This window comes from Pristiophorus japonicus, chromosome 3, assembly GCF_044704955.1.
Source record: "Pristiophorus japonicus isolate sPriJap1 chromosome 3, sPriJap1.hap1, whole genome shotgun sequence".
NCBI lineage: Eukaryota > Metazoa > Chordata > Chondrichthyes > Pristiophoridae > Pristiophorus > Pristiophorus japonicus.
The window spans coordinates 115,380,425-115,404,518 of NC_091979.1; the positions used below are offsets into that span (position 1 = coordinate 115,380,425).

At 40.1% G+C, this 24,094-nt stretch overlaps 1 protein-coding gene across 2 annotated transcripts; it reads left to right on the plus strand.

Moving 5' to 3' along the window:
• Nucleotides 1-344: 344 nt before the first annotated feature.
• cdca7a (cell division cycle associated 7a) lies at nucleotides 345-21,035 on the plus strand. Of its 2 annotated transcripts, none has more exons than XM_070875736.1 (10): nucleotides 345-534; nucleotides 6,662-6,784; nucleotides 6,885-7,007; nucleotides 7,714-7,977; nucleotides 8,936-9,013; nucleotides 9,410-9,595; nucleotides 11,767-11,907; nucleotides 17,443-17,592; nucleotides 19,502-19,638; nucleotides 19,722-21,035. In XM_070875736.1, exons 1-10 carry the CDS (start codon nucleotides 349-351, stop codon nucleotides 19,750-19,752), a joined length of 1,419 nt encoding a protein of 472 aa, XP_070731837.1. In that variant the 5' UTR covers nucleotides 345-348; the 3' UTR covers nucleotides 19,753-21,035. The 2 variants fall into 2 exon arrangements, with proteins under 2 accessions (XP_070731837.1, XP_070731838.1); XM_070875737.1 differs by lacking the exon at nucleotides 345-534 and adding an exon at nucleotides 1,057-1,953.
• Nucleotides 21,036-24,094: the final 3,059 nt, after the last annotated feature.

Genomic DNA, 24,094 nt, shown 5'->3' on the forward strand with positions numbered 1-24,094 from the left:
TACACAAGCTGGTATTGTGCAGTAAAACGATCAGTTTCAGTCGTTTTGCAGTAAGTAGAGGGTGGACATTTAATAATCGTTGGCGGTGGGTAAGAACCGGGTTATGTGAATAAAACATAATTTATTTTACAGCCACATCAAGTTGAATATTTGTTTGATGGGTTGGGTTTTTGAATTGAATCCAAATGTGCAAAGTTTTAAAAATTAATTCCACCATCCTTATGTCATGCATATTCATCCGAAAAGGAGGCGGAGGCGGAGGCTCTCTGTGCTTAATAACTAGTCAGTATATGAGCAATAAAAGCAGAGAGTAACGCCCTTGTGTTTTACACCCTGCGGGCTAGGTGCATGCTCACCCTGCAGCGCCCCGTGCCCCGCAACCTCAGGGCTCAGGCAGCGCGCGAAATCCGGACGCGGCTCCGCCTCTCGGTAGGGACACTCCGAGTCGGCGCGCCGCTCCGTAGCAAACAAGTTGCTGCCGTTTGCAATAACTTTCTGGAAATTAAAACAAAAATGAAGAAATTGCGCTCTAAGGTAAGGGTACACGTTGCATTCATCCGTTTCTGCAGTCGGCTGAGAGGAAAGAGAACTTTCGCTGCAGAGCGCTTTTACTGCAGTTGCATTACTTTGGAGAATATTAAATACCTTGGTGTTTAAGCTGTTCTATTTGGTTATTAACAATGTTTTTAATTAAACTTTCGAAATACTTAAACTTTCGAAGTATTACCATTCGTTTTCTTTTCCTAAGATTTGTTTTTAAGTGCCAAACAATCATCAGTAGCCGACCTTAATAACTTTTGTTAATTGTGCTTTGTTGCCCGTTATGAAGCCGGGAGCTGCAACTTTTTAAAAAAAACATTTTTTCGCGTTTCATTGAAAATCTCTGCTTTGAGTTTTGGACTCGGGGTTTAAACTGAGCGCCGGGTCATGTGATCAGATTTGACGCGGGAAAAGTTGGCGATGATTGACAGGTCCCGGAGCGCGCGGCCGAGCCCGGTGCCCGTGCCCGCGCAAAACTCGGGTTTACTTTCATATTTTATGGGGCGGGCTTGCCGCGTTGGTGTTGCTAAAGTCTGCTCACTATGAACTGGTTCACTAGCTCACGGCGCCCCCCTCTCTCTGCCAGATATAGCTGGCTATGGGGCACTTCAATCAGCTGGCCTTTAATTGACCATGAAATCTGTGAGCTCGCTGCATCCAACACTGAACTGGAGAGAAAGAGTCGACCCGCAGAGATCGACCTTTTATATATTTGTGTATGGTCTGTTTGGGGTCGATGCTGATACCACTTTCGATTGCTGAACATTCTATCCACCTGGAAAGTGTCCCCGACCAAAGTCAGAATTTAAAAAAATGTATTGAAGCATTGCGCTTCAAATTGTCTACAGTGGAAATCTGTTTACGGTGTGGTTGAAACTTTGTCCTTCCATTACTTCAGGAAGAGTAAAGTTGAAGACCAATGCTTCAACTATTAAAGAGCAGCTTTTGCAGTCATTCTTGTTTCAAATGCAATTTTACTTGTATAAAGCTTTTTGTTTTATACATATTTAAATATTGAGCCTGACGGGGATATTGGGAGTAGTTCATTATTTGTAGTCACAAATGGGAGCTAAATTTTAGTTCTGGATTCCAGAATGTGCCATTTGACCCCTGATCTGTTATTCAGTAATATAGCTGATCTTCTACCTCAACTTCACCGTCCCACGCTATCCCCATAATCTTTTATTAACTTAATATCCAAAAATCTATCAATCTTTGCTTTGAATATATTCGACTGAGCATCCACAGCTCTGGGGTAGGGAATTCCAAAGAATCACAACCCTTTTAGGAAAAAATTCCTCATCTTAGTCCCATAACCAGAGATTTATAAGTATAAATTTAAAAAAAAATTACAACAGCTACCAGAAGGAATCATTTCACAAAGGGTGAAAGAAGTCTGAAATAAACTGCCAGGTAAGATGGGTAGAAATACAGATTTTGAGTGTTTGGAATACAATTGGATCTAGGGTGAGAAAGACAAACTTCAGTGTGCTGAATGGCCTTTTCTGCTTTGACTATAAACTGGTGACCAAAGCAAATGTACAGTGACCCAGAAAATGTGGCTCTTGCTCCTTCCCGGTTATCAAATTGGAAAAGATTTTAGTGGTCTTGCCGGTGGGCTGGATTCTAGTACTTGTGAAAGAAATCAAGGTAAAGATATATATTTTTTTAAAGTTGGTGTATGAGATGCCACTACATGGGGTCGATGTGTGCTGAACTTTTTAATTTGACCTACTTTGAGGCTCAATACTTTAAAGTTGATGCAACCTTCGTTGCAGTAGAGCTCAGCACCACTGGTTAATTCATGCCAAACACTTGGGCAACCCCTTCAGCCTACTAAATACAGACCCATCGTCCTATTGTCTGTTTAGTGTTTTAAACAGACCATCAGCAAAGACGAAAACAAAAGCTGGTTCTCAAGAATTCAGTTGTAAGTAACATAGATTCATAGAATCTTACAGTAGAGAAGGAGCCCATTTGGCCCATTGTGCCTGTACTGGCTCTTTAAAAGAGCTATCCAATTAATTCCACTTCCCTGCTCTTTCCCCATACCTTTTGCCCACTTCAGATTTTTAAAGAAATTTTATACTTTAATTCACTATCAATTCAGCCACAGAATTTTAATCAAAGCTTTAAAAAAAAAATCTAGTTTGTTTTGTCACCAACTTTATTTAGCATTGGTACCAATATGCTTGGGGGAAAATACTTGTGGTGGTATGCATTAATATATATTGCCAGAAGTCGTTTCTCTGAGCGTATTGGTACCTCAAATTTTTCCCAACACTACAAGCTTCAGCAATAAACCTGCAAAAGGCAACACTTTTTTTAATCTAGTTTAATTATATGGCTCAATGTTCTCTAGATACAACCCAAGCTTGAAAAGACAGAATCCAATAATTGCACAACTGGGTGTAAAGTGGACACAGCATTAAAAAATTCACATGCTCACCATTATGCCGAGTGATAGTGTTCTTTTTAATTGAAATTTTTTTCTGTTCCAAGTTCTCCAAAGTACGTGGAGAGTTGCAGTGGTCTCTTTATACTACAGTAGTAATCATTATTTTGTGTGTTAAGTGTAAAATGTTGGTAAAAGATTTGATGTGGATTAATTAAAATTTACAGATGATGAAGTGTAGGGTTTGCTCCCAAATATTTCTAGCTAAAGAAACTAATTGTTTTAAGTCTTTCAAAATTTAATTATCGTAACAGACTTTTCAGTATGGGGGAAACCCACTGCAAATATTGACATTCCTGATAGAAAGACTTGGATTTATATAGCGCCTTTCACGACCTACAGACATCTCAAAGCACTTTACTGCCAATGAAGTACTTTTTGGAGTGTAGTCACTGTTGTAATGAGGTCTCATTGTAAATTTGACAGTTACTTACTGTTGAAAGACTGTGTTGGCTACGTAAAAGAAAACCGTACTATTTTTGCAGAAAATGTCTTTTTAGTGTAAAGCAACTGAAATGATGTTTGGAAGCCAAACACAGAAACTTAATGACAAATGGACAGAACACCTGACCCTCCTTGAACTCCCTAATAGACTCCGTTTAAAAATTGATGCCCATACCTACTACTGCAGACCATTTTCAGTGTTTGTTCCCTTCCATCTTGTTTTGTAGAACATTGCTGCACACTTATCTACATTATCTGAAATGGCCTCCTTGTTCAAGTTCAAATTCCATCAGTAAAAGCCGGGCAGCCATCCCAGCATTAATAACAAAATGGCCTTGTTGAGCTAATTAGCTACTATATCCAGTAGATTAATTAACATGAGCAATAATGTTTTGCGTATCTACTTCTGCATTTTTGAATACTTTCTATTGTAGGTAGGAATAATGTCTATAGTGTGATCTTTAACATTTGACTCTGTTAATCAATGGCAGTACCCCACACATAGCCCACTTAACTGGTAGCTTTATTGCTGTGGGATATTTGGGCGTACCTTAAATGACCATCCCTAAAACTAATTAAAAAAGCGAAGAGAAATAATTGACATTCGTGTACATCATTTCACATTCTGTTAATCTGCATAAGGTGATGTTTAATTCAGTGTTTGCACATTGGACCCATTCAAAGCAAATGAGAACTTTTTGTACCATTAATGGAATATATGTTGATTGCTAATATAGCTGCTATTTCCTGATCTGGTAAAAGCTTGTCATAGCATTGCCATTTGTTTATCAGTATACTAACAAATATCACAATTGACTAATTGGGTTACAAAACCATTTTAAATGATAGTACAGCTATTGCATTATTCTTGCATTGAAATGCTGGAAGTACAACAGGTCTCAATTCTGACAAGGAAGGGTCTACATCTAAAATGTAAATTTTTTTTTAGATTTTGAATTTATTTGATTTCATCACCTTTTTAATGAAATTAGAAGTAATTTTACCATCATTACTTGTCCCATAAGTCAAACTATTTAAACTAGATTTTCTTTTTAAATGGCGGGCAGAAAAAGTCTAGTTGATCCATCAAGCCTGTCCCATACAGCCGTAGTGCCTTGTGCATCATGATTCAGACACTCCCTACCCATTTCCTGGGAGAGGTGAGAAAACAGATAAAAATCCAGCCCAATTAAGGGAAAAGTCTGAATTTCCTGACAAATTAGATGATCAAAACAGGTCCAGGAGACCCTATTGACCCTGACACATTACAGGGTACATCTTGACCACCAGTCCAGCTCTCTCTTGAAGAAATGCAATCAACATTCACCGCATGAACTGGCAACCTGTTCCACAAGTCTAGCATTCGCTGGTAAAGAATTGCCTATTAATTTGCCTTTTTAATATTTTAGGGATAAGTCATGTGAATATTTGTATTTAAACTGAGTACCAATGAACTCGGTGTGGGAGCAGCCTTGGAAGAATTAATGATCTTGACATTATTAGGAATTGAACTGTCAAAGTCAATTACCCAGGGTGCTTAAGCCATTTTCCCTCATTTTAACTGTGCATGTTAATTTGGCTCCCTCACATTACAAGGTTTATTAATACCGCATCAGCACTTGCTGTTAGAGAGGAAAAAATAAATAGGAGAGAGGCATATTGATGATCAGTTTTTAATATTGGTGAAAGTCAAGGTCTATTTGTTAAAAGCTCACATGCTGTTTTTGTCCTGTTGCACTGAATAAAATTTAAATAAACATTGGCATCAAATGGTGCTCTTTTCTAAATCCCTACGGGTGTAATGTTTGCTAGGTATGTAAACCTTGCTACCTAATGTTATTTTCAGTGGATTACCCACAACAGATATTTGACTTTACTTGGCTTAAGGACGTTACTTAAGTCGTTGAATACTGAGTAATTCTATTCATTTCAGTAGGTTGGTTATCTTTAAGAGTACAGCTATACTGTATACTCCTATTGCAGCTACCTGCCAGGCTGTTGGTTCTATTGTTCTGTAAGAAAATGTACTGCTCAGTCACTTTTTTTTTCTAGATTCGATTGAATTTCATGAAAAAAAATTTACATTTTAGATGTAGACCCTTCCTTTTCAGAATTGAGACCTGTGTATCAAAACTATAAATGAAGTAACCCATGAGTGCCTTGTAAACGTGTGGTGTTGCCCTTTAATAGAAATGCAAGCTGTAGCTTAAAATCTTAACTTGAGGCTTTATGTTGTAGGAAAGCATGGGTTTCCTTTGTGGTGAAAGGAAGAGTGGTTCCAGGCTCTTCTGTATTTCCAGATATATTGTGTTGATGAAATCCTGGTAATGATCTGAAAGGCCTAGTGGCATTACCATTTCAAATGTGAAAGCCCAGTGGGGCACCACGCATGATTTTTTTCCCCCGTTGCTTGTGGGGAACCTTGAAAAGACTTGTAGGCTGTAATGTCTGTTGGAAACCATGCAACCACCTCTAGGTCAGAGTGCAAATAAAGCCCATCTGTGACCTTTTTTCTCTAGTTTGTTCGATTCTCACCTTGGGGCATCTGTTAGTTGCATTGATTTAAAGGTGAAAGTTGGGTTATTTGCAACCGTTACATTTTAAAAAGTTAATTAATGATTGCATATAATTGAAAGTGTTGTATCTGAAACTGGGAACTTTATTCAGTATGTTAGTGTTTAAACCTACGTGCTGCCAGTAATGTAAGCATAAGAACTGTAGTGGTTCAGAAATTAGCTTACAAAAAATCTGTCTCTACAATCCTCCTAGGAGATGTATTAAGTTTTAATAAACAGTTACTTTATTTTTGTGAAATTTGCAATCGTAAAGAAATGCAGTTTGAAGTTCCATTTGATTTGCATTCAGCTCACGTTACTATCGCAGATCAGCTGCTCTTTTCCTAGTTGTGAATGTTCCAGCTGCTATTGCAGATTTCTGTATGCAACAAAAACTTTATCTGTCTACTTTGGTTACTCAAACCAACCTAAACATGCTATTTGAATATCGAATAAGCACAACTGATGATAAATATCTACAAATCTCAAAGCCGGTCTGCAAAGCTAGAATAAATTGGCTCTGCATTCCATTTACATAGCACAAAGCAGATTCAGAGTAGGACCATGTGTTATGCAAAGTGAATTCCTTGCAACTCGTATCATTAAAACCTGACACTAAAGAAATTATTTAAAAGGTATTCAAGATTGTATTTTTTTTATCTTGCAGCAGATAGACCTTTCTGGAAAGGAAGAATTTAAAGACTTCAGAAACGTGGCATTGGTTCCCATGGAAACATCATCATCAGATGATAGCTGTGATAGTTTTGCTTCAGACAATTTTATGAACAGTGTAAGTGTAATTTAAGATTGTGAATGCAAAAGAAGTCGACTACAATTACCTGTAATATGATAGTTTGCTATAATATAACAAGTTTTCTATTTCTTCTCAGAAAGCTAAATTCCAAGCAGAGATCCTGACAGACGAGCTGGCTCGGATTTTTAATGAGGATTCTGATAATGAATCGTTCGATGGTTTTTCTGAAAGTGACCTCAAAGATGTGATGGAAGCAATGGTATATTGGGCAGTGAAACTTCATTAAACATAAATATAGCTCACAATTTGTAATCCATTTAAATATCCTGATAGCTTACAACAATTTCTAGTTCCAGATTTTGTAATAATTTGATGTCAGTATGGTATTCACAATCCTGAATCAACAACTCAAAATATTTTTGCAAAAGTCATATAATTCTCTTGTTTCAATTGGCGCTATTATACCACATGATATTTATTGAAAATGACGCAATAAATGTTAGCAATGATCTTTTTGTATTGTCACCCATACACTGTTGCATTCAGTTGGGGTCGAGATAAGCTGAACTGAAATGATCTTGGCTTGTTTGTGAGCTGCCTCTATTCTGATAGTCAACTCATGACATCAGTGTGAGACCAATTTTTTTTAATAAACAAATTAAAACTGTAAATATTTTGAATGTTTCTCTTGCAGCATCTGAATATTATAGGGATTTGTTTGACTTTTGGAATTTGCATTGTTCACACCCTGCTCAATGCTTTAATTTTATATGAAAGTAAAGGCTGCATTGGAACTTTCAATAAAATAGTGTAGAATATTTAAAAAATTCTTGAAATTTATCTGTAGCTTTTTCATTTGATTACAATTTGTATTTTGGTGTGCTGTTAGTGAATATGTGTTTAGAGCAAATACTCAAATGCTGTACAAATTGTTTAAGGAAATCTGATATTATTTTGTTTTCTAGCGTGTTGAATCGGAATCAGAAGAGGAAATGACTAATGAGGATGACACATCTGGAAAGACTCCCAAAACACGGAGCAAACGCTCTTTTCCATTACGTGTGGCTTTCCGATTTCTATCTCGGAAAAACAAAAATATTCCAATGTCAGACTCTCGTTTTGCCTTAAATAAGGAGTCAGCTTCTGAATCTGATTCTGACCTGGATGAACCCAGAGGAACAAGCTTTCTAGAGAAGAGAGCTCTAAATATTAAAGAAAACAAAGCCATGGTAAATATTGCATAATATCTACTGTAAATAATTTTGCTTAGAAATTCCATCACACAAGGAGGAGATTGATGCAACTGTGTCTGTGCTGGTGCTATGTTAAACCTCGTATGAATGGTGTTTGCATTCTATATGAAAATGTTGGAATCACAACAGAATGTTGCCTGCTGCAGTTTAAAAATGGAGATGAAGGGATAGATTTGTGGGATTTGCCTGTTTCCCTCTTAAGCTGGTGAATGATATGGAAGATAATAAGAGTGGGGGAAAAAAAAATCATGTATTATTCTGCTGCTCTGTTAGAACAGTTCAACCTGACCTGTGCCTTTTTTAAGAAATCAATGTTTAGTGCAGGTTGAGGTAAATTAGAGGCTAATTGTAGGCATGAGTATTAAAATTTAGAGCCGAGGCAAGTAGATGGAGTTAAGATACAGATCAGGCATGATCTAATTAAATGGCAGAACAGGCTCGAGGGGCTGAATGGCCTACTCCTGTTCCTGTGTTCATATTTCTGAGCTAAATTAGAGTAACTGAGGGTAGAATGGATCAGAGGGAATCGGAAAAGAAAACCCAGAAAGGGAAATGGAAGAGGACACGGAGAATCAAAGAACGAGCAAAAAGAGAGAGAACTCGCTTCAGTCACTAATAAATCCAATAAGGAATTTGGGAGAAATGAGAGTAGTTAGAATGTGGAACTTGGACAATTCGCCTCACCACTCAACATGGACTAGTTGAGGTGAATAGCATGGATAAATTTAATGGGAAGCTAGATAAATACATGAAAGAGAAAGAAATAGACAAGTAAGGAGGCTTGTGTGGAGCATAAAACACTCTGACAGACCAATTGGGCTGAATGGCCTGTGAGCTGTAAATTCTATGTTACATAACAGTCTATTGTAAAATCCTCAAAGATAATAAATGCCTGAATATCAAATGTATTTACATCTTACTGTTTTTATTCAAGCTTGCTAAGCTGATAGCAGAGCTGAAGACTGTGCCAGGACTCTTTCCACGCAGAGTTTCCGTTCCAGGGACACCATCAGTAAGTAGGCGACAAACTAAATTTGTTGTAACATGATCCAAAGTTTTAGAAATGATATGGAAGTTCATGGAATAGTCCACCAAATTATATTTTCCAAAAGATTACTGTACAATGTATAACAGATTAAAAATGGGGCAACACCAAACCATATATTAAAATAAGCAGGATAATTAAAACAAAGAGGCAATTTTATATTCAGGTTAAAATTCAATAAATATTTGTGAATCAACACAGCTAGCACCTAACAAAGTTACATTTTTAATTGCCAAAGGATTATGTTTAACTTGAGTATCCTCATTATTTAAAGATTGGTGCAGCTTTCTGACTCTTGATGGACTTGTGCATAATATTCTGGATATAAGTTGCAAAATTACCTATGATTGTTATATTCTTCAGAAACCAAAACGTCCACCAAGAAATGCATTCACGGAAAATGCTTCTAGACGAAATCCTGAGCGCAGTGCTCGACCTCACACTCGGTCAAGATCCTTGATTGATGGTCCTCCTTCTCCATCATTTGAGCAAGAAGATAATGTCAGCTTTATGAGGAAAAGAAAGTTTCTGGATAATGACTTCTCTGAGGTAGAGTCATTAAGTCATTTGTGCTGCTATTAACAACACCTTTCATGGTGCACTGACTTTGCCAGCTTAATCTGCATTTCTGGTGGTCACTTGTAAAGTCTAATAACCTTTACCGTTAAAGACTTTATGTTCATAAAAATCATAGATCTATTTCAGTAGTGTCTGCAGTGACTGCAATTAAACACTTGGGAATTAATGCCTCATTAAGAAATCTTGAAACATTGAAAGTCAATATATTTTGTTTTGAAGCTCTGTGTAACACTTGACTTTACAGGTTAGCAGGCAGTTTGAAAACAACTTGCCTTCAGTATTAGCTTATCTATTGGAAGCTCGATTTTATAATAGCTTTCACAAATTAAGCAAAAGTTATGTAGACAAATATTTCAATTCATCCTGAGAATGAACGTTTTTCATATCCTAGACAGTGATCATTTAATTTATTGTCTTTGGACAAACTGCACAAGCAGTCTCTGGGTCCTATTCAACTCCAAGCTGATCTTGCAATCCCATAGCCCCTCATCGCAAAGACCGCCTACTTCCACCCTCCATGCCTTTGTTGCCTCCAGACTCGCTTATTTCAATGCTCTCTTGGCCAGTCTCCCATCCTCCAGAAACTTCAACTCATCCCGAATTCTGCTGTCCACATTCTATCTTGCAACAAGTCCTGCTCATCCAACATCCCTGCCCTCGCTGACTTACATTGTCATTTAAAATTCTCATCCTTTTGTTTAAGGCCTCACCCCATCTCAGCTCTGTAATCTCCAGTCTTATCTGTTTCTCAGACTGACTTCTTGAGCATTATCTCCTCCTCTTTTTCCCCCCCCCCACCCCCCCCCCCACACACACACACACACACACACACACATTGGCAGTTGTGCCTTCAGCCCTCTAGACCCCATACTCTAGAAATCCCTCCCTCTCTGCTTTTTTTTCTCCTCTAAGACACTCCTTTTTAAAACATCACGTTGACCAAGCTTTTGGTTGTTTCTCATAATATTTACTACTTTGGCTTGACTTTCATTTTTGTCGAATTATACCTCTGAAGGGATGGTTTTTCTACATTAAATGCAAGTAGTTAATATTGATTATTTTGTGGAACTTCCATACCTGCTTTGAAGACCAGTTGTTTTAACATACTTTTTCAAAGTGCCACTCAATTTCATTTAATTAGTAGGCATACATCTTGCCTGGGTTCCTACTGTAGACTTCACTTGTGGTAAGGAACTTGTATTACTTGCTAATGTAAAGTTGCTGAATTCAAATTGCACTGGAGGGCTACTATACCATTTGTAGCAATTGCGTAATTTTAATCATTAGACATTTCAGATTTTTGGGAGGGAAGAAAATGTCTGAATTATTAGTAGAGTAGTGCATGTGAGTGATGGTGAAATTGCTGCATTCTAGTGTCTACATTCATTTGGATAATGGCCTGGGCTAAACTATTGGATTGGCGCTTGCAGCCAATGGGATCACAAACTAGTTCAGGATCTCAATGTGGCTTGAAAATTGCATCCACTTTGAGAATCCTAACTGAGTATTTGGGTTTTTACCATCACACTTTAGGAAGACTACTCCGGTACAATGCATTCAATATTACTGTTGTCAAATGCATCTGATCTTTAAATAATGCAGTAGAAATATATTTTTTGTGGAACAATGTATGTGAGAGCAGAATATTTTCCCATCAACCAGAACCACTTCCAGGTAAGGTATAACAAAGGCCAGCTGCAGGGTAATGCTTCCTTGGCAGCTATTCCCAACAATGTATCTTGACGTAATCCTCAAAAGAGAAACTAAAGCACCGATGTGAACTTTTAAATACTCATCAGCCATCATGGGGGTGTTGGAATTTGGAATTGGGTTCAGACTGACCAAACAGCAGATCTATCATGGATTAATTGTTGCCCTGTGTTTACTGAAGTGTTCATACAATCCCCAGCTGCCTGTCTGTGGCTGAATGACTGTCGCATTATTGTCTCCGTGTATTGGCCTGTGCTGAGCACTGCACATAGTCAAAAATGAAAACATCTGTTCATTTAATCAGTTTTCAACTATCTGATTAGGAGGCTGTATATTTAATATTGTTTACGGAAAATTTGTAGGTTACTGAAATAAGTTTGTGATCTTTGTATCAAGTTTGTGACTCCACTCTTCTCTCCCCACCATCACAGGATGAAATGCCTCTTCGCAGGAGAAGCCGACCCAGCATACTTGCCATCCCACATGTGGTACGACCAGTTGAGGACATCACTCGGGAGGAATTGGAAAATATTTCTTTTTCAGCTAAAGAAAAGGTCTATAATAAGGCCACGGTAAGTTTTTCTGCAGTATGTACTTGAAATAGAAAATACAATTTATTATAGTATTTTTATATCGCATCACCAGATTCCATCTTGTGTAGTTTTTAATCACTTAAGTTTATAAAAAAAAAAAATCATTTTCCACACACCAGAAGTCTAGGTAACTAGTATTTATTATAAAAGCTTTCCCTTATTTCCATATAATAAAGGTTAAATCCACGTCAGTCGATGTCCTGTGGCATTGCTCATGAGTCAGAAGTTGTGCTATTACAGTGAAGCAATTGGGAACACTGGTGGATTGAGAAGGGCAGGCAGCATACCAAAAAGCATTTTAATCAAATCCTAAAATATCTCTCACTGCTCATCCCAATTGAAATGACTGAATATATTCTAGTTCCAGCATTGCAGCACATTTATGGTTGTAATAGACCATCAACCAAGGGGGGCAAAAAGTGTTAGTGTGTAACAGAAATAAGTGGTGTTGACTCAGCTATTTTCTTTAAATGGAATGCTTCCTTTCCAAGCACACATACACACAATCCCTGGGGCTAATAAATCTTTGTTTCTTGATGGACATCTTGTGTAGTTTTGCCTGGTAGTTTAAGAGTAGAATGATTGAAATGAGCGAGTAACGAATTGCACAAGGGAGCAGCATCCTGGACTAGTGGGGTGCCACAGGGATCCGTGCTGGGTCCTCAAATATTTACAATCTATATTAATGACTTGGATGAAGGGACAGAGTGTAATGTAGCCAAGTTTGCTGCTGATACAAAGATGGGTCGGAAAGCAAATTGTGAGGAGGTCACAAAAAAATCTGCAAAGGGATATAGACAGGTTAAGTGGGCAAAAATTTGGCAAATGGAGTATAATGTAGGAAAATGGGAGGTTATCCACTTTGGCAGAAATAATAGAAAAACAAATTTATAACTTAAATGGAGAAAAATTACAAAGTGCTGCAGTAGAGAGACCCGGGGGTCCTTGTACATGAAACACACAGTTAGTATGCAAGTAATCAGGAAGGCAAATGGAATGTTGGCCTTTATTGCAAGGGGGATATAGTATAAAAGCAGAGGAGTCCTGCTACAGGGTATTGGTGAGGCCACATCTGGAGTACTGCATACAGTTTTGGTCTCTCTATTTAAGCAGTTGCGTTTTTTGTACCGCTGGTGTGTACTCCTGTGGTTTTCTGCTCTTCAATGTCAGCGGTGGCAGAGCGTTCTGAGAGCTGGCAGGAGCGGGCGGCGGTGGAGGCCCTAAACTCTGCGATCTACTTGCCTTACTAAAGGCAAGCAGCGCCACTGTACAAAATGGCCGGAAAAGCTTCTCTGCACATGCGCGGCCATTCTCCCGCAATTTCTAGGTCAAGGGTGACCCTGCACATGCGCAGAGAAGACTTGGACAGTACTGGACAGCTTCAAACTGCAGAGGTGGGTGGAGGATTGTGCTGTTACTTCAGTGTTGTCCGATAACCCTCTTTTGCTCCAATTCCTGCATAATATCAAGAGTGGAGCTTGTTAAGTATATTCCTCACCACCGTTTATTTTTAAAAATATATTTATCGTGTAATATGTCAGTGAAGCTGCTGGATTGTGTGGACTGGTGAGGCTGCAGCCTGCTCTGGGAGTGTCGCCTGGAGCCGTCTGCTGTTTAATAACACTCTCTGCCTGTTGAAATTTAATATTTGAAGGTTCTTGCCAGCTTCGCTGTATCACATGAGGATTTGATATTGTTTGTGACTGTGCTGGTAGCTCTTTGTAGTAGCCCCCAAGGTAATTCTCGGAAGTAATCAGGATGTTTAGTGCATCTGGCATTTTAAGTATGTAAGCGGAATCGAAAAAAAGCTATTATGCTGCTCTCCGTGATGGCACTGTGCGAGTGTCTTGACATTATTGCATTAGAGGCTGGAACTTTTGTCTTCAAATGCTCGCTGCCCAGCGTGGAACTGAGCCTGAGCCAAGGCGACTAGGGAGACGACAGGTGGTAAACCCTGGCCAGTGCTGAGCTGGTTGTTCACAGGCAGGGCCAGCAATAGGAGTGCTGCAGTTTGCCTCAGTGCCGCTGAGATGGGGTGGGGGAGAAAGCACAAATTAGTTCCCTCTTCTGATGACCACACCACACACTCTTTTCCCCCCCCCCCCCCTCCCCCCTCCCCCCTTTCCCAGTTGGGTTGAAGTGGGTTGAGGCAGGTTCAGGCTCTGCTGTATTGCTCCTGCGATCGCCCCCTCCTGCCAGTGGAAACGGCTTCTCCCTATTTTACTCTATCAACATCCCTCTTAATTTTGAAATGACCTGCAAGTGCCAATAGCAGACTGTAGTAAAACACACAAGTATCTGAAGTTTCCCTGCTGGAAATGTGCCTTGTTTCAGCTGTGCTGTTGCAGGTCATGGTGTTGGTGACCATTTACGGTCAGATTAGTGTCTAGTTGACGGCTCTTTTAAAGTTTCTGGCTTTGTGATTTAAAATAAGTTGGAGAAGACGGAACAGCTTGAGTGATCAACCAGCCTGTTATGATGGTGAAAAGTTTTTAGTAATCTCCACTCTGAAGTTTATATCCAAGCTGGCAATACTGAATCATGCATAACGCTGGGCCCCAAGTCAGGTAAGTACTTTAAAAATGGGCGGTTGTGATTGGAGCGATAGCGGGCGGTAACAGGCCTTAAGAAATATTTTTTTTTGTGGAAATTAGCGGTGGGTGATTTCCGGGCGGCAAATGTGGGTGAGCGATTTGCAGCAATGCCGGCGGTAATTGTAGGCCGAAATTACCGGCGGTGATAATCGGGAAGTGAAACGGGCAATACAGGGTGGTAATTTACATTTTTGTCCAAAATGGGCGATCCCAGGGGAAATTCTAGTCCATAGTCTCAGAATAAGGGGCTGCCCATTGAAAACTGAGATGAGTTGTAAATCTAAGGAATTTGCCCCAGAGAGCTGTGGAGGCTGGGTCATTGAATATAGTTAAGGAGGAGATACAGATTTCTGAGCGATAACGGTTATGGGGAGCGGGCAAGGAAGTGGAGCCGAGTCCATGATCAGATCAGCCATTGATAGAGTATTCAAACAGGCTCATTTAGACAGACTGTGAAAATTCACAGACCCCCAAGTCAAGGCTGCTACGTGCTGCTCAGCATGTTGCATTAACTCATCAATCAACTTGACATTTTCGGACCTTGGGTAGTGAGCCAATAAAACGTTAAAAGACTTTCAATTGAGCCAATAAGGTCAAAGAAGGCGAGTTCTTTTCTGTAAATTGATCCAGGTATAAAGTACAGCCATTTTGACCATGTGTCTCAGTAAAAACAAAGACCTGGCTTGAAGCCAAGCAGTTTGTTACACTCTGCCGAGATTAAAAAGTTAAAACTACCATTGAAGTTCGTATTTCATTGGAAATTAAGAGATCTAACAGCCATGATCTTATTAAATGGCGGAGCTGGCTTGAGGGGCCAGGTGGCCTACTCCTGCTCCTATTATGTTCTTATGTCAGCATCAGTCAAATATAACATTGTATAGTCGAGATAAATGAGCAGTTCATCTGTTTTATTATTTTGGTTGTGAATATTCACTAGGAAACTGAGAACTCCATGCTTTTTTTTCAAATGGTGCCATGTAATCTGAGTACACAGAATCTTTTTAATAAACTCGCAACAGTTTGGCTGATAGAACAGCTCCAGTTCTGCCCTGAAACTGTTTGCTTTAGCTGCAACTTTGTGGTGAGAAACACAAATAATAATCATTGAGTGGGATTGTAAAATAGCAGTTTTATGCTGTGAACCCACATCTGCACTTCAGTTTTATAAATAAATAAATAAATTGCGCTCAAGATGTGGGTGCGCTCGGAAGACTGCATATATTGCCCATGTCTAATTGCCCTGAAGTGGTTTTTCTTAAATTGCTGCAGACCTTGTGATGGTTCTCCCACAATGCTGTTCGGTAGTGAGTTCCAGGATTTTGACTTTGACCCAGCAACAATTAAGGAATGGTGGTTGTACATCTAAGCAAGATTTGGAGGGGAACATTCAGGTGATAAGACTGCTCGAAGACCCTTTACAGCCCACAGGAGACGACTTTTTATACTGTATCTGGTCCATGCTGGAGAAGTGCCACCAGTGCTGCCTCTGCAAATCCACTGGGAGGATAGACGCACCAACGTCAGTGTTCTCGATCAGGCCAACATCCCCAGCACTGACCATACTCGACCAGCTCCGTTGGGAGGGCCACATCGTCCGCATATCCAACACGAGACTCCTAAAACAAGTGTTCTACTCGGAACTCCTACACGACAAGCGAGCCCCAGGTGGGCAGAGGAAGTGTTTCAAGGGCACCCTCAAAGCCTCCTTGATAAAGTGCAACATCCCCTCCAGCACCTGGGAATCCCTGGCCGAAGAGCAGCCGGGATGGCGTTGAGCACCTCGCGTCTCGTCGCCGAGAGCATGCAGAAAACTAGTGCAGACAGCGGAAGGAGCGTGCGGCAAACCAGTCGCAACACCCACCCTTTCCTTCAACCCACCTGTAACAGAGACTGTAATTCCCGTATTGGACTGTACAGTCACCTGAGAATTCAGAGTGGAAGCTAGTCTTCCTCGACTTTGAGGGACTGTCGTTTTTTTTTATACCATTAGTGTGGGCTGCATTCATACTCTGGCCATCCACTTGTACACTTTATTATAGTGCTGCTAATATATTTTGCAACACCTTAATCTGACATAAATTGCATTTTAGTATTACATTTCTATTCTGATTTTAAAGCAATGTTACATTTGAGGATTTTCTTTTAATTTAAAAAAAAAAGTTATGAACCCTTAATTCACAAGGGAATCTGAAGCTAAGGTGTGCAACCACTGGAATAGAGCTAGTCACCGCCAATGTTCCCTTTAAGCTGCGCGGCCATGTAGCACTCTGGAGGTCCCGCACAGGCCGGCCCTCCAGCTTTTCAAGAGAAATAACGCATATGTCCGGACATTTGAATGGGCTGCGCAGCGCAAAAAATTAAAGGGAACATTGTTCACCGCTGGGTTTTATTTGCCTTTTTTTTTTTAAACTATTAATATGTTTTTTCTATGTTGAAAAACATTTTACTGGTCTGAAACAAAACATTTATCTCCCAACCTCATTTCTTGTCTAATTTGTCCTTGTTGCCTAAGCAGTCTAGAGTTGTAAAACACGAGCCGCCTTTTCTCCTCCCTCAAAAAATGAAACCTTGGGAAATTGGACGGTCAGCATGAACATCTACTAAGCAGCTGCAAAGAAGGAGCAAAACAGAAACTGAGGAGAGAGGCTGCATATAATAGCATCTTATCTATTCATTGTCTGGGTGGAGTTTGAACCTAAAATCTATTGAGATTTGCATATTAATCAATGAAGAAGCTAAGGAAACAAAGAAAATTTGTAATATAAACTGCTAAAGGGAGGTCTGTAAAAGGAAACGTGCTGATGGAAACAATCATTTAGAACCATTAGCATTTCTCTGTGCTATGCTGGTCCACGTAATCATGGGGTATGTTTTACTTCTAAAATTATCAACACATACATGGATGTATTTGTTCTTGCAGGGTTCCACTTGCCACCAATGCCGTCAAAAAACGATTGATACAAAAACAAATTGTCGAAACCCAGAATGCATAGGAGTCAGAGGACAGTTCTGTGGTCCATGTCTTCGCAACCGCTATGGTGAACTTGTTAGGGCTGCTTTACTGGATCCTGTGAGTAGTATTTTTTCAGTCCAGCTATAGTAGAGCTATTTCATATTTGTATTAAAAATAATTGTCTCTTTATTGATCTAGTTAGATTTAAAAATAATAGGACATGTGTATATGATACTGTTCTTTTCAAGCTAACTACCATTATTCAAGATAGGAGGGAGAGAGAACTGGGATTTACAGGCCAGTTAGCCTGACTCAAGTCATCTGGAAAATGCTGAATTCCATTATTAAGGAAGTGGTAACAGGGCACTTAGAACATCATATGATTAGGCAGAGTCACCATGGTTTTATGAAAGGTAAATCGTGTTTGGCAAGTTTATTAAGAGTTTTTTGAGGATGTAACTAGCAGGGTAGATAAAGGGGAACTAGTGGATGTAGTCTATTTGGATGTTCAGAAGGCATATTCTATAAGGTAAGGGGGGTTGGGGGGGGGGGGTGGGGGGTAATATATTAACATGGGTAGAAGATTGTTTAACTGACAGCAAACTGAATAGGGATAAACAGGTCATTTTCTGCTGGTCAGGCTGAAACTAGTGGGGTTCTGCAAGGATCAGTGCTTGGGCCTCCGTTATTTACAATCTATATTAATAACTTGGATGAAAGGACCGAGTGTAATGTATCCAGGTTTAGCTGATGAAACAAAGCTAGGTGGAATTTAAGCGGTGAGGGTTAGAACGCAAGGAGCCTGTAAAGGGACATAGACAGGTTAAGTTAGTGGGGAATAAGGTGGCAGATGGAATATAATGTGGGGAAATGTGAGGTCACTTTGGTAGGAAGAATAGAAAATGGAATTTTTTTTTTTTTAAATGGTGAAAAACTATTAACTGTTCAGAGAGATTTAGGTGTCCACTTACAGGAAACACAAAGTTAGCATACAGACACAGCAAGCAATTAGGAAGGCAAATAGCATGTTGGCCTTTATTGCAAGGGGGTTGGAGTATAAGAGTAAGGAAGTCTTACTACAATTGTAAAGGGCTTTGGTGAGACCATACCTGTGTACAGTTTTGCTCTCTATTTGAAAGGATGTGTGCGCCTTAGAGTCACAAAGATTCACTAGATTTATTACTGAAATGAGCGGGTTGTCCTATGAGGAAAGATTGGGCCTATACTCTGGAGTTTAGAAGAATGAGGTGATCTCATTGAAACATACAAGATTTTGAGGGGGATTGACCGGGTAGATGCTGAGGTTGTTTCCCCGGGCTGGAGAGTCTGGAACTAGGGGTCTCAGTCTCAGGAATTTCTTCACTCAGGGTTGTGAATCTTTGGCACCCTCTACTCCAAAGGGCTGTGGAAGCCAAGCAAGGCTCATAGATTTTTGGACTCTAGGGAAATCCAGGGATATGGAGACCAGGCGGAGTGGAGTTGAGGTTGAAGATCAGCCATGATATTGAATGGTGGAGCAGGCTCGAGGGGCTGTCTGGCCTACTCCTGCTCCTAGTTCTTACAATCGGCTCCTTTAATCATGTGAATGTATCTGAGGAGCTTCTCTGCTCCTCCCCCGTTGTTATGGTTAGTGTGTTTGTTTATTTAGAAAGTAATAATGGAAAAATTTGATTTACGGGTAACTAACTTGAATTTAATCATTCTTTGTAGTTCAGTCATATGCAGTCTTTTTGTTTCCCTCAACTTTCCTTTGGGTTAAATGCAAATATTAAGCCCCTTGCTAAATGAGCAACCTAATGAGAATCAATAGAAACTGCATTGTATGTCACTGCAAAAAAGTAATTTTCTATTTCAGTGTGATATTGCAACATACTTTATTTTAACATGTTTCTGAACAAAAGTGGAACACTTGGAGTGCAGAAGCTTTGACACATCTTTGAGTGGGGAAATTAACTGGCAATAAAAGGGCTGTCTAGAAAATTTAACAATGGTTTCTTGATCCTGATTCTCTTTCCTCCCTAATCAGAACTGGCATTGTCCACCTTGTAGAGGGATCTGCAATTGTAGCTTCTGCCGACAGCGTGAAGGTCGCTGCGCTACAGGTGTCCTTGTTTACTTGGCCAAATATCATGGATATGACAATGTTCATGCTTACTTGAATAGGTAAGTTTAATTATCATTTTGCTTGCATGAATTATTTTTTATGTAGCATGTTTTAAGAGTTAAAATCCAAATTATTTTTTCAGCCTGAAGAAAGAACTTCAGATGGAAGACTAAAAAAAAATGCAGTGAGCCAGTTTCATGGAAGCAAATCAAACCTTTTGATGAATTTACTTTGTAGCTTTCACAATCCATACCTGGTTTTTTTTTAAACAATTTTTTCCTAAATACTATGAGCTAGATTTAAACAAATGTGCTGATACATAGAGCTTCATTTACAATATTTTGCATAGTGAACTACTTGCATTGTTATCTTCGTTTGCTACCATAATCAAAGGTTAAATGGGACTGTGCCCATTGCTGGGGTAACAATTTTGCACATGCTCTTGCAGATTTATAAGTTTGATTGTTCAGCTTAGTCTAACATACCAAGCTATAGACATTATTATTTTAGACTTGTAGACATCAGCAAAACCATTTGCGTAGTAGTAGCATGCTTCTAGTGACAGCAAGTAAATCCCTCAATCCACCGTCATTTACTCTACTGACACGACAGCCTTGTTCTATAATATCGCCCAATTTTAAATATCCAGCTGCTCAATAGTAAGTGTCAGATCACTTGTATTTAAATCTGAAACCGATTGCTCAATGCACTTAAATGAGAGCGACTCGCTTTTTAAAATTCTACAGCTGGATTTTTAAAAATCGTTTATTTAAAAAAAAATTACTTTTTTAATAAAAGCTCAACCATTTTAATGACTTTTTAATATGATTTAACTTTAAATATCAATCCAGCATTGCACCTAACAATAAATTTGAATTTCCACTTTTTTTTTAAGCTTTGCATTGGTACAGCTTCTACCAAGATTATACCACTGCAGAACTTCAAATATAGGTGTTTACAATAAATCGCATACAGGACCATCACTTCACTGCACTGATGCCCCACATTCTCAGGGTGCAAGTGGCATGTGAAAGGCAAAGTTTTGCTCCTCCCCCCCCTGTGCTTGCATTGTGTGCGAGGGATTTACATCACAAAAATGCACTCTAGTTGAAGCCATACAAAATTGAGCAAATTTGCATTTAAAAGGTACTTGAATGTCTGGCAAGGAGGGAGAAGTGTTGGTGTTTTGCATTTTAATGTCCTGTTTTGCCACTTCTACCATGTTAGAATTGGTATTATGTGGTCTTCTGCTTATGTTGGCTATCTGCAATATAAAAGATGATTTTATGCAGAAGCCATATAGTGCATCAGTGTAAATTATGATGTGTACACATACACTGTTGCCAGGTTGTTGCAGTTGCGAGTCATTGTTTTATGGAAGTGGTAGAGTGCATTGAAAATTGTTAATGTTCAGAATATATTTTAATAAAAACTTGTTTTTATTTTTCATTATTTACCAATTTTGCTAATACTTTACACCCAACTGAATTCAGTTATAAATAATCGTGCTTGCAATAGTTGTAATTTTTTTCTAATAATCTTAAAAGTGGAAAATACTTGCTCTCCTTGCTATGCAGTTATAGTGACCGTTAATGTAGGAAGAAATGCACTTGAATTTAAACCACTCAATTCAGTGGAATATTCATAGCCTGTTTACAAATGCCAGGAATTTCCTCTTTGTGTAAGATCGTTGGTTGCTCAAAAGCAAAATACTGCAGATGCTGGAAATAAGAGAAAGAGAGAGAGAGAGCTGATGTCTATGCATGACATCATATGGTTTACAGAATAAACTTCCTACAAATTGACTAAATGTACACCAAAGGAAGATCTCTTTCTTGACCAAGCTCCTACCTACAGATAAATCAATTCAAAAATTATAATTATTTTGTTCATGCAACAGTAAATTAAGACACAGCAGTAATGGGAGTGTTACAGTAATGCTACTTCAGTTTATTGACTTTTAAATCACTCCCAGCTTTAATATGGTAATTTACAAACACCTATCTACTGTATCAATTAGATTATTTTTATTACCTGGCTAAAAGAGAGTAGGGGCAGGGAAGGACTGGAGCAGCTGAAGTTCACATAAGTGGCATTTACACTAAATACTAATCCAAGACCTGTACAGGACAACTCGCGTACTCCAGTTACATTGCTGGCTGTGCATCATACTCGCTCAGCGAGCAAGAGCAAGTTCTATACCTCTTTCTTTGCACGGCAAGCATAGTGAACTAATTTGAAACTTATGCAACTTTCTCATTGGAAGTTGAGTGCTCTGATGTCTCATTTACTTGTCTAGGGCTATCTTTTAAAGGTCTAGACTAGATAAGAGTCCTCATAATTTCACCCACGCTATTCACCAATACTCCAAATTATATTCTTAGGATGGTGTGGTTTGTTCTTGTTTGTGAGATGTCTCGGTGGTTTGTTCTCGTTAAAGACCTGCTACAACTGCCTGTTGTGCACGGGTTTAGGTATGGATGCAATGGGGTGACTGAAATTTGGACCGAGCTCCACTCGAGTATACCTACGCCACCCATGCTGATGTCACCGTTGGCTGTGACAAGAGCAACATCTCAAGCACACAATTGTCTTTTATGCACACGATAGTGTGAAGAGTTATGGGGAACCCAGGTAAAAAGAGAACAAGGATCCACAGAAACTGCTACCTGGGAGGATAAGAATAAAGATTGGTGGAAGGACAGCCAGAATGTGAAATCTGACATTTGGAGCAGGAGGCTGTCAGGGAGAGGAGGGGTCGGGTCAGAGGAGGAGTGGAAGCGTAATGTGGCAGTTGTAGGGAATTCTATAATTAGGGGGACAGATAGATAGATATAACAGCAAGCAGTGGAGACGTTATGGGTAGACTGAAGATACAAGAAAGGATTTAAGATGTGTGTGTTGTGTACAGGCGCCCTGGTAGCAAATGTGAAATGCTAGATTGTATAAATGTAGAGATTAGATAGTCCCTCGGGGTCAAAGATGACTTGCTTCCACACTAAAAATGAGTACTCGGGTGACTGATGAACTCAGTTTAAACGGTGGAAGATGCCTGTGTGTGAAGTCTTTCGTGATCGTGACCATCTTTAAAAAAGGGGACAAGTCTAACTGAGGCAACTACAGAGGAATCTCCCTGCTATCAGCCACTGGGAACGTCGTCACTATCGTCCCCCTCAACCGTCTTCTCCCTGTGGCAGAGGAGCTCCTCCCGGAGTCACAGTGCGGATTTCGTCCCCTACGGGGCACAACGGACATGATTTTTACAGCGCGACAGCTGCAGGGAACATCACCAGCCCTTATACGTGACCTTCTTCGACCTTACAAAGGCCTTTGACATTGTCAACTGCAAGGGTCTATGGAGCGTCCTCCATTTCAGATGGAACCAAAAGTTCGTCACCATCCTCCACGACGACATGCAGGCCGTGATCCTTGCCAACGGATCCATGACCGACCCAATCCACATCCGGACCGGGGTCAAACAGGGCTGTGCCATCGCCCCAACCCTCCTCTCGATCTTCCTCGCTGCCATGCTCCACCTCACAATCAACTAGCTCCCCGCCTTACGCTAAACATCCGTAAGACAAAGGTCCTCCACTAGCCTGTCCTCGCCGCTCAGCACTGACCCCACCCCCCACCCATTCAAGATCCATAGCACAGCCCTGGACAACTTCCCATATCTCACTTCTCTTATCAACAAGAGCAGACATTGATGATGAGATTCAACACCGTCTCCAGTGCAGCCTTCAGCTGCCTGAGGAAAAGAGTGTTTGAAGTCCAGGCCCTCAAATCTGCCACCAAGCTCATGGTCTACAAGGCTGTAGTAATACCCGCCCTCCTGCATGGCTCAGAGAATGGACCATGTACAGTAGACACCTCAAGTCGCTGGAGAAATACCACCAACGATGTCTCTGTAAGATCCTGCAAATCCCCTGGGAGGACAGATGCACCAACGTTGGTGTCCTCGACAAGACCAACATCCCCAGCATTGAATCACTGACCACACTTGATCAGCTCTGCTAGGCAGGCCACATTGTTCGCATGCCAGACACGAGACTCCCAAAGCAAGCGTTCTACTCGGAACTCCTTCATAGTAAATGAGCCAAAGGTGGGCAGAGGAAATGTTACAAGGATACCCTCAAATACCCCTGATAAAGTGCTACATCCCCACTGACACCTGGGAGTCCCTGGCTAAAGACCGCCCTAAGTGGAGGAAGGGCACTGAGCACCTCGAGTTTCATCGCCAAGAGCATGCAGAAATCAAGCGCAGGCAGTGGAAAGATCGTGCGGCAAACCAGTCCCATCCACCCCTTCCCTCAATGACTATCTGTCCCACCTGTGACAGGGACTATGGTTCTCGTATTGGACTGTTCAGTTACCTAAGGACTCATTTTTAGAGCAAGTCTGCCTCGATTCCGAGGGACTGCGTATGATGATGATGATGAGTCCCTTGGTGTCGAGGATGACTTGCTTCCACACTAAAAATGAGTACTTAGGTGACTGATGAACTCATTTTAA

Coding starts and splice junctions, on each gene's coding strand:
- cdca7a (XM_070875736.1), top strand. CDS start 349: ATGCTCACCCTGCAGCGCCCCGTGCCCCGCAACCTCAGGGCTCAGGCA. Junction 535..6,661: donor TGAAGAAATTGCGCTCTAAG/GTAAGGGTACAC, acceptor TTTATCTTGCAG/CAGATAGACCTTTCTGGAAA. Junction 19,639..19,721: donor GTTCATGCTTACTTGAATAG/GTAAGTTTAATT, acceptor TTATTTTTTCAG/CCTGAAGAAAGAACTTCAGA.